Source organism: Haplochromis burtoni, unplaced genomic scaffold (assembly GCF_018398535.1).
Source record: "Haplochromis burtoni strain Fernald_Lab_line unplaced genomic scaffold, NCSU_Asbu1 Contig_75, whole genome shotgun sequence".
In the NCBI taxonomy this organism is placed as follows: domain Eukaryota; kingdom Metazoa; phylum Chordata; class Actinopteri; order Cichliformes; family Cichlidae; genus Haplochromis; species Haplochromis burtoni.
Genome location: NW_024582436.1, coordinates 353,002 through 362,851, shown reverse-complemented (window position 1 = coordinate 362,851; position 9,850 = coordinate 353,002). Strand labels below are relative to the sequence as shown.

At 44.2% G+C, this 9,850-nt stretch overlaps 1 protein-coding gene across 3 annotated transcripts in view; it reads right to left on the bottom strand.

The window, feature by feature from the left end:
* med14 (mediator complex subunit 14) overlaps positions 1-9,629 on the bottom strand; it is a 19,487-nt gene extending 9,858 nt beyond the window's left edge. The window contains exons 1-23 of one of the 3 annotated variants that reach the window (XM_005935829.3): positions 9,185-9,629; positions 8,683-8,709; positions 8,465-8,570; positions 8,195-8,368; positions 7,956-8,085; positions 7,728-7,856; positions 7,498-7,605; positions 6,529-6,661; positions 6,283-6,433; positions 6,059-6,170; positions 5,632-5,757; positions 5,409-5,487; positions 4,927-5,086; positions 4,605-4,799; positions 4,297-4,431; positions 4,113-4,189; positions 3,837-3,997; positions 3,450-3,596; positions 3,106-3,350; positions 1,699-1,968; positions 1,038-1,287; positions 450-572; positions 45-221 (exon numbers count right to left, since the gene is read on the bottom strand). In XM_005935829.3, coding sequence (XP_005935891.1) covers positions 45-221; positions 450-572; positions 1,038-1,287; positions 1,699-1,968; positions 3,106-3,350; positions 3,450-3,596; positions 3,837-3,997; positions 4,113-4,189; positions 4,297-4,431; positions 4,605-4,799; positions 4,927-5,086; positions 5,409-5,487; positions 5,632-5,757; positions 6,059-6,170; positions 6,283-6,433; positions 6,529-6,661; positions 7,498-7,605; positions 7,728-7,856; positions 7,956-8,085; positions 8,195-8,368; positions 8,465-8,570; positions 8,683-8,709; positions 9,185-9,360 — 3,391 coding nt within the window. In that variant the 5' untranslated portion in view covers positions 9,361-9,629. The remainder of the gene's footprint in view (positions 1-44; positions 222-449; positions 573-1,037; positions 1,288-1,698; positions 1,969-3,105; positions 3,351-3,449; positions 3,597-3,836; positions 3,998-4,112; positions 4,190-4,296; positions 4,432-4,604; positions 4,800-4,926; positions 5,087-5,408; positions 5,488-5,631; positions 5,758-6,058; positions 6,171-6,282; positions 6,434-6,528; positions 6,662-7,497; positions 7,606-7,727; positions 7,857-7,955; positions 8,086-8,194; positions 8,369-8,464; positions 8,571-8,682; positions 8,710-9,184) is intronic. The other 2 variants (XM_005935830.3, XM_014337960.2) reach the window with 2 other exon arrangements.
* Positions 9,630-9,850: the final 221 nt, after the last annotated feature.

The following is a 9,850-nucleotide window of genomic DNA, read 5'->3' as shown; positions in this document are numbered from 1 at the left end:
TCTTTAAATACAAGGATACAAAGACAATGTGAGGCAGTACTTACTGGACCCAGCACGTGGAGAATTCGGGTCAGGAATGGGTGAATTCAACGAAGGGTTGCCAGGGGACATGCCGTGGATCCTTGCCCCAGGAGAAGGCCCTGAGACCTGGGGTGAACCTGGCCACTGGTTCCTATTGGTGGGAGACACCATGGCATATGGAGAGCTGGGGTCTAAAACACCTAGGTTAAAGGAGAGTCAGTCATCACCATCACAATAACACTTCTCATACAACAATAAACATAATCAGATGAATGAAAAATAAACCACTGTGTGCCCGTGCTGTGTAGACCATTTGTCATATGTCTGTTAATGTCTGCAGCCTAGAAAAGATATTCAGTCCAGCCCGCTCCAGCCCATGCCCAGCAGAACAAAATTACTACCAGGCCAGTATTTATCCTGCTGCTTACCGTGGGGACTGGCAAAGCTGGTCTGGCCCATGGCTATGCCCAAAGAAGACGGGGACGGGGTTGGCCCGAAAGGAGAGGGTGCCCTTAGAGCTCCACTAGGGGAGCCAGAGGCATGGATGTTCCCTGCACACATCCGCACAACACACACACGCACACACATCAAAGGGCTCATCAGACTAAAGATGACAAGTACTCTTTACACACACTCACTCCATGTGCACACAAGCTAAAGCTGGGCGGAAGGGCTGTAGACTCTGGCTGGCGGGCTGAGATGGAGGGGAATGGAAGGAGCATGACTAAACGCATGCTTTGTTCCCTTTTGGCTGCGAGGTGTGCATGTTGCAAGAGAAACAACTGATCGCATGGTTTCACAAAATTAAAATGGGCACACATGGTTGTGCAATCGCATTCTTTTTGCATAATTTGCTATTGCAACAAATGCATAAGTCAGCGGGGTGGCTGATGACACAATGTGTGGTGAGAAAACAATGCTGTATGGCAGCTTAACAAGCTTATATGACACAAACACTTTACTGCAACATTCACACAGGCACAATTAAGCAATCAGTGTACAATAGGTCCAAATACCTGGTGATGGGGTGGGCATCATGGATGGTGAGGGAGTAACGTTAGCATAATAATTGGGTGGCGGTGAAGTTAGGGGAGGATATACTCCTCCCGGACCACCTCTCATAGTCTGTGGTTGTGGTTGAGGCTGCAACTGGTTCATGAGACTGTCCATAACATCTACACCCACAGGTGAAGGCGGGTTGTCATCTTCATTGACCGATCGCCTGCGAGCATCCTGATTGCTGTCTACAAACATGTTTAGGAATGTCTAGAAAGAAGAGAGAGAATAAATTAAGAAGTACGTACCTGTACACTGAATTGGATCCATTTTAATGTCTCAATCTATTTTAAAGTCATTCAACATCTGGGAAACTGGCTTATTTGTGTGCTTGGCAAGAGTCAGACAAAAACAGTGATAATTTAGCGTATCCCTGCAGCAGAGCTGGGCTGGGCATCCTTTTCTCTAGTCTTTACAGTAAGGAAAGCTAATATGGTCCAGGAAGTGGTTTAATATTTAGCACCCAATATTTAGTGTCCTTTCAAGAGGTCACAATGCTTGTAATGACAGCTTCAAGTGTAATGACTTTTTGTGTGGAAGTTCAACTAATAATTTAAGCTTAAAGGACTTCTGCTGCATATTGTCTGTTACATTATTACTGTGCCAGTGTGTCTGGCATACCTTTAATCCTGGAGCAGGATGAAAGCCCTCTACAATCTTAGTGTTGTCAAAGAGACTGTAGGCTCCATCTCGGATAGCAACCACTCCACGGCTTCGGCAGTAGATGTCGATGCAGTACATGTTTCGGAACGCCAGTCGGATGTGTGTGGGTGACTGGGGCAGGATGGAGAAGCACTGGTAGGCAGTGTTGGTGCGCTGGGTGAGGCCCAACATGGGCACCGTAGGTAGCTTGTTGATTGCATTCAGAGGAGCCTGTGTGTCTGAAAGGACCTGGAGAGAAAGAAAATGTAAAAATTAAAAACATTTTTTCATTTAAACAAAAAGCAAATACATTAATTTCAGGTAATTATTCATTCGCTGCCACCCGCAAAATTCAGTTCCTCACACGTAAAATCAGGACGCAAAGCAAGTATTACACTCACGAGAGTGTCTACTTGGCTTGTGCTGCAGGTTTCACTTTCACCAGCAGCTCTGCTCTCAAACCTGAATTCTCCTCGTCAATGACTCTCACCTGACAGTTTGAGGGGCGTCGCTCAAAGAAGGAAGGGAAGTAATGTGAGTGGTCACTTTCAAAGTAAGTGTTCTCTGATTGGCAGGTTCAGTTTTAACTGCTAAATTCAGTTACACCATGTCAGCAACGTGGGCACTGTTTTATACAGTATAGGATTACAATTTGGAAAAAAAAGTTTGGAGAATCAACGGCTGATTTTTTTTAAAGGTGTATCAGCCAAAGTACTGAGAACTGGCAGTGGATTACTTTAATGCTGAAGAAATCTTAAAATAATAAATAAATTAGAGGATCCTAAGGCACATTTTGAAGCAGCCCCATCCAGTCACAGTGCATGCAGTTACCTCGCTGAAGACTGGGCAACTTTTTTTGGTAGGTAAATATGCCTTTGTTTTGGCTGTTATTCTAAAATCCTAGATACTGATCAACCCTTACTCTCCGGATCCTCAGTTTCTGTTCTATTTTTTTAATTAAGTATAATAAAGTGTGAGATATTGTACTACAGCCTAATGGTTCAGGAGTGCGGAGGCTTATCGCACAGATCTTTAACTTGAATACAATTCCATAAGCAAAGCAGTGTCACAGTGGGCAGTGTGGGTTTGGATTTTAATCGGGTACGACTGATAAAAGAAATAAATATGGTTCAGTCTGATGTATTTCTCCTCCACCTGGACTAAACGCACAGCTTTTGAAGGTCTGGGTAAAGCACTGCAACTCAACGGCACCACAGTGCTGCATGTAATACGACACTGCTGCATTCACTAAGCCACACCCAATGTTTGAAGCAATCCAATCACATCCTTTTGATTTTATTTAACTTCAAATCGTCCCTTAATCCAGCTCCAAAAAGTGCATGTGTTCATTCCGTGGTTACATTTTGTAACTGGGTCACAGTATACCTGTAGCAGCTGCATCACTTGTGGGTTTTTGTTGAACATCTCTTGAAGCTGATGGAGGATGATATTATGGCAGTTGGAGCAGCCAGAGTTAGGCCCCACAGTTCCCAGGGCGAGGTGGAAACGCTGAGTGCTGGAGTTCCACTGGATGGTGACAGAGCTGCCCTTGGTGGTGCCGTAGCACAGCACCAGCTTACGGTAGTTATACAGCCGCACCTCTGAGAAGGTACTCAAATGAGATGGCATCTCTAGAGGGGGGGGAATCATAATGTGCAGCTACGTTAAACAGGTGTACATGTGACAATACAAATCTGGGATTTACTTTCCGGAAAAAAACATGCACTCACCTGGCAGTGCACGAGAGAAGGTGAGGACACACTGGTAGAGCTGACTAATGGCATTCCAGTCGTTAAGGAACATCTCAACCACTTTCCGCCCGCCCACTGGCTCCGACAGAGGGTTCTCATAGGTCAGATACACGTGTCGCGTGGAGGCTAATACAGCAAAAAAGATGGGGTTGTTTAGAAGCTGGTATATGAAGAAAATACAGATTCCTTGCTCTCAAACACTAAACACATTTTATTCTTTTTTGCTCCAGTTTAGAGCCTTTTATGGAGTTACAGCTGCTGTCTTTGCCATCTAATTTGGACACAACATCCATAAAAATACTAATACTACAGTTGTTTCAAGACTAAATCAAAGTATATAAATAAGACTTTGTAAATGCTGTGCACCTTGCTCCTTACTATGGGTGCTGTTAAGAGGACAGTTAGCCAGCACCAGTTCAGCCACCCAGGTTCTGTTGTTCCTGCCCTGCAGGCGGAAGGTGCAGTCCAGTAGGGAACGCTCTAAAGCTCTCCTGGTCTCCTCTCCTACACCTTTACAGGGAGGAATCCTGTAAAAGAAAGCCCAATAAACCGTGGAGTCACTGTGGAGTTTTCACTTTTCCTACAGTTTATAACACTTTAATTAAAATAAATTGTGTCAATATGTGTCTCTATTATAATTACTTTATTAGACGTATTGCATGACTGCTGCCATCTCCTTCCACTTGGACGCCCTGATTTGGAATCTCCATGTTGGACATCTAAAAGGCAGAGAAAGGGATCCAGCATCAACCAGAAAACACTAAACTGGGCTTGTCTAATCACCACATGTGGGAATGATTCAAAGTATCCAAGCACTCTGAAGTACCTCTGCTCTAAGGCCAATAAAAGGCATGTTGATATCACACATTGCAACTAGGTGAGCCAGCTCTTTGTTGAAGGCACACATTTCTCCAGACCGTTTAGGCTTTTTTGGCTCTGGCTCCCCTTGGTCTCCAACAATCTACAGAATAACAGAAACAAAATAAATAAATAAATAGCCCACACTGAAAGGACATACCGGTAATTGCAGTTTTAAGTGTCCAACTGACCACAAATGTTTTTCCCTAGCAATGCCATGCCACACATAAGAAAATGAGTGTGTGAGTGGGTGATGAAAGCAGTCTGTGCAGCTACCTTTCTCTTAGTCCCAGGCTGAGCCCCTCTCCCTGTTGTCGAGTCCTGCACAAGGTGCTCTAGATTGGGTTTGAAATGCTGCAGAAGCTGCGCGCACATCGGCCCATCATCTCCTTCCAGCTGAGACACTGACAGGAAAGAGTACTTGTACTGCAACGCTGTGGGAGTGCTAGGCACTTCAAGCATCTCCACTATCTAAAAACAAAACAAAAAAAATAGATGTGAGGAAAAGATTCAGAGTTGGAAGGAGGATATAAAAATCTAAGTAACAGAGTTGTTCGAGCTCAACGTTTGTCGGTAATGTACTGGCTGAAAAACTCACTATGTAGTACTGCGGTAGCCGCGTGAGCTTGATGAAGAGCCTGTGTTTTGACAGGCTGCCGATGGGGTGAGAAGCTGAGTTGGAGAGGTGAAGGACATCGGTGCACACAGTGGGAAGGTGTTTCACAGACTGCCGGCAGCGCTGCTCTCCCAACCAGAACCTGGCCAGAAAGAAAGAAAGTGTCAGTCTTCATGAGAGCTGAGTTGCAGAAACTGATACTCACTGACCAATCACTGTTCACTCGTGCAAGACTCACAACACAGACAATTCATCTCAACACCCATCATCCCACCAGCTGAGCCAAGTGTTGCTACTGACTGCAATTAGTCAACTCTGACAAGCTACAGTCAGGCGTCAGACTCCATCTCCTACTACTGACTCCTTTGTGCATTTGTATCTTTAATGTGTGCTAACAACACTTTGTTCTGTTAGCTGTAAAGATATACTGCTCTGACTTGTATCTCTGTTTGATGTGGACTTACTTCAGTTGCTGAAGCCATGAGATGATGCGCTTCATATCATCGTTGATGGTCTTTTCAATGTCATCCAATATGGACTGATCTATAGAGAGAGAGAAAGAAAGCACACCTAGGGTTTTATCTTCAACAAAGGGTTGAAGGTGTAGGCTCATTCTAATAATGTGATCCACATTACCATTAAATAAATACATGTTCCTATTGTAATACAACACAAACACAAGCTTACCTAACCCATACAGCATTGGCTGGAACATGCCTGAGTGCAGGTCTACGAAAATGTGTAGACACTCTGAGCGGCCGCAGGGCTCAAGTATTGGAATAACAAGTGTAGGTAAAGCAGTCTCGATGAATGCTGAAATAAACAAACAAACAAACAAACATTTAAGTGTACATCTTTTCACTGCGAATGACTCAAAGGACTGGTTGCAGATACTAGTTGACAGAAGGAGAATGAAGGATGTGTGAACGGCAACCTCTCTAAGTTTTTTTTAACTCATGACCACAAACACTCATCAGTCTTATCTGCAGCCTGCTGATTAAGTCTGGCTGCAGTTGATAGAAGGAAACAGAAGTTTGAAAGGCTTTGCTAAATAAACACGTTTGAAGGGATTAAAAATAAATAAATAAATAAAAAATGAGGAGTGGATGCATACAGTTGTCGCTGGGATTGCTGGTCTTTAGAATTGCCTTCAGTTCCTGCAGCTTCTGATGTGACCGGGCATGCACACTGTCAATCAAAAGCTTCTCCACTGACAGGTGATCAATCTAAAATGTAAAAAAAAAAAAAAAAAAAGTAGAGAGGGGGAAAAGTTATACTAAACTGGAAGGTAATTGTACTGTAAAACAGTGAAAATACTGATATTTGTGTGCATTTCACCTTCATTGCTCTGTCCATTAATTTGGAGTCACAGACAGGGAGAGGGGGTTCATGAGAAATTTGTAATGGCTTCGATCCATCTGTTTCGTCGATCCTGATAGTGACCTTATGTACTGATGCTGTACCCGTTTTCCTACCCAAAACCTGCTGACTGGAGAAACAGTAAAAAAAAAAAGTCAGCTTGAGCCTCTCTCTGTGTGACTGTTCATGTGTTCACGCATGTGAGGGCCGCTTATGAGCTCTTACTTCCAAACAGAGAGTGTGAGGTATTTCGCTGGCACGTATCTCTCCTCCTGCACCAGGTCTCCCCAGCGCTCTCTGATCAGCATCAGAGTCTGAGAGTGGAGCACTTCTAGCTGTAGCGACAAACAGAAGGAGTCTGGCAACAATGAGGTTAAAGAAAACACACCGTGGGAAAATACCGGGCCAGGTGGGTAGAGGTAGAGTGATGTACCCATCTTCCCATTAAAATTCAAAACACACAGTCCAGTAGTAAAAGAGGTATCTGTGCCTCATACAGACTGCTCTTTGACATGCTGGGGGAAAAAGGCGGAGCAGAGATGTACTGATTAGCATTGTGATAAGCACAGTTGTGCTCAGCTCGCATGCTTGATTAAGGACTCTGATTAAAGTGTGAATACTGCTCACTAACAGTTTTTTTTTTACCTCTCTCTGCATTTAAGCTACACTTAACCAAAGACTTACAACTGTCTGACACATGGGAACAAATCGGCACTATTACAAGATATCATCTAAACATATGCTCGCTCAAGTGATTTTCAGGTTGACAACATAATACTTGTATTTTGCAGAAAACTGAACAAAGAAAAGGACTATTTTCTTCACTGTGACTTTAACAAGCCCACATCTCTCAGGGAGGTTAAAATACTGAAGCACCTGACCTGGATGGGTGACATCGCTATAGTCAGAACAGTGCTGCTCTTTCCTTGTCATTAACAAAAGGCTGTTTTAGTGAAGGGGGGACTACACAGGATTCACTCCTGCAGCTGTGTTTCTCATTGGAATTCTACACTCATCTGCTTGACCGGTCAATACTCTATATGCTCCGACACACACTCCCGCCCTACTGCAGCAGTTGAGAGCAGACTGGGATAAAAGCCAAGTGGATGCAGGCAGGACATACACACGCAAACACATTTTCTGTATGTGTAAATGTGCATGTGTATGGTTAAATACAAAGGAAAAAAAGGATACGCAAGCAGTTGTACATGTCTTGAAGAGGCTTTTCATCAGCACAAAGACGTGCCTGGACCAACTCGTGGATGAAGTTCACCTGCAAACTGTGGACCAAGGCTCGGCCATCTGTTACAATAGAGCGGGAAGGGGGATGTGACAGAAAGACAAACCAGTTGAGTCCATTAGCACTCGAGTACATTATCAATCAGGTTGTGTTGGAGTGAGTGAGTGCCCCCCTGTCCCTTTACCTCCAGTTTCTTTGTCCTCCACCAGAATATCTAACTTCAGCAGCCTCCAGGGAATATCAGGGTCATCCCCCATCACGGTCAAGGTGGCCTCGAACTCTCCTTCCACACGAAACTTTACGCGCCCATTAGCTACATAAACACACACACAAGATCTTTTCAGCACAGATGAAAATAATCTGATTAAGACATGAGAATGGTGCCAGTTAAAACACCACACAAACTGCTTACCGACTGTGAGATTTGCTAGCTGAGGTGGCAAGTCTGTGGTGACAAGGCGGTGTCGTAGAATCTGATTAAGCTGGTTCAGAGTGGTCTGCTTCTCTGCCTTGGTGATGGGGTCTGGAGGAATGATCTTATCCTAAGCAAATAGACACAGAAACAGTTGAGCTCACATACCAAAAAGCTTTAAGAGAGCAAGTTTTAGCTACATCCATCATTTCATGCAGGGAAAGAAGTCCAAGACTTACTCTTATGCAGGTGGGCAGACGCGGGTACGACCCAGTGGTGAGCACATCGATGGCAAAGGGGATGGCAAAGCTGGGCAAACGAGCATGCACCAGGGCCTCTCTGGCGAGTGATGCCAGTCTATCAGCTGTGTCTACAAACAAGATGGTCTGCTGGTCCAGGAAGCTGGAGATCATCTGTTACCATGGAGAGTTCAGCATAACTTAATTTAGTGCTCTGATGACCAGAATGAATGTTAATAATAATTGTACTAATCCACACACACAACATACCGCACACTTCTCCACTTTGCCTGCATTGCTCGCCCACTTCACCAGCGCCAGGAGACGGACGAACAGCTGCCTAGTCCGGCTGGCGAACTGAACGATTTCGATTTTCCTAAGGTGGGAACAGCAGTCTTTTGTTATGGGTTTTAAAATATGACACAGTAACTGAATGTGTGAGTGGATAAAGGAGAATGAATGAATGAAATGTGAGAAAACAAACATACCTCTCCATGTCTGTTTTTCTTGGCAGCCTGGAAGAGCAACAAAAGATCTTTAAGCATCATTTATTAAGCTCTTGAACTCAAGACCTATGTCCTGTCAAATGATCAAATTATGTATCCTTGCTCTTTACAATGAAAACATTATTCATAATAGTATTTCGGTCAAAGGGTACTAATATATTAACTCTATGGGAGCAATCAGATATTCATCTCCAAACATAATCACCGATCCTGGCTCTATATTCCTATAGCCATGTATTGTTTACATGTACGCTCTTAACATATCAGCAGTTACCTGTGCTGCTGTGCTAATCGTCTTTACTGTTAAAGCTTTTTGCTCCTTTGAATATAAATATAAAACTGTTGGTCCCAGTTTGATGAGCCTGTTAGGCTTTCTTTTAGCATCTGGAAGACGAACATCCTCACAGTTTACTCAAGTTAGAAGGTTAGCCCGCCAGGTCAACATCACTTAGCTCTGAGGCCTGCAGCAGTAAATGCTACTCACAGTTCCGCCAGTGTGGTGATTTCCTGGTAGGTCCTTTGGAGAAGAAACTCAATAAGCATGCTGAGTCGGACCCCCGGTGTACCCGGGGCACCGAGCGCTGGTGCCTGTGGACCCGAAACAATCATACCTCCGACGTGAACGAGCGGCCCGTCTGAGCCGATCTGCACCGGAGCCATTTTACAATGACGAGACAGACTCGTTAGCTACGCCGAAGCCAGAGCTGCTACACCAAACTGCTGTAGCAGCTAACTGCTTCAGAAAAGAAGTTTTTCTGTCCCTCAAAATGTCCTTGCCCAGATGAGGTTCTCCGCACGGACTCGTTTTTCTTGTCCAGAAGAAAACTCAACAAATAGACAAAATTTGGTAACTCATTATAGAGAACAGTTAGTGCCGCTCAGCCGCCATCTTTTCTGTCGGGTCTGATCGCCTAGAAGGCGGTCGGACAGAAAACCCCGACAAGACCTTAGAGGAACGACAAACAGGGACACCGCACAGTCTATGTGTTTGTTTCCAGAGCAAAAGCACGAGTTTGACATCTGCTACAATACTGTGAAAACTGTGCACAATGTTTCGTGTTAACAGGCTCAGCTTGAAAGCAATTCTTTGTCTCAAATTATTATAATTAATAATAATAATAAAAAAAAATATTAATGACAAAGAAACGCA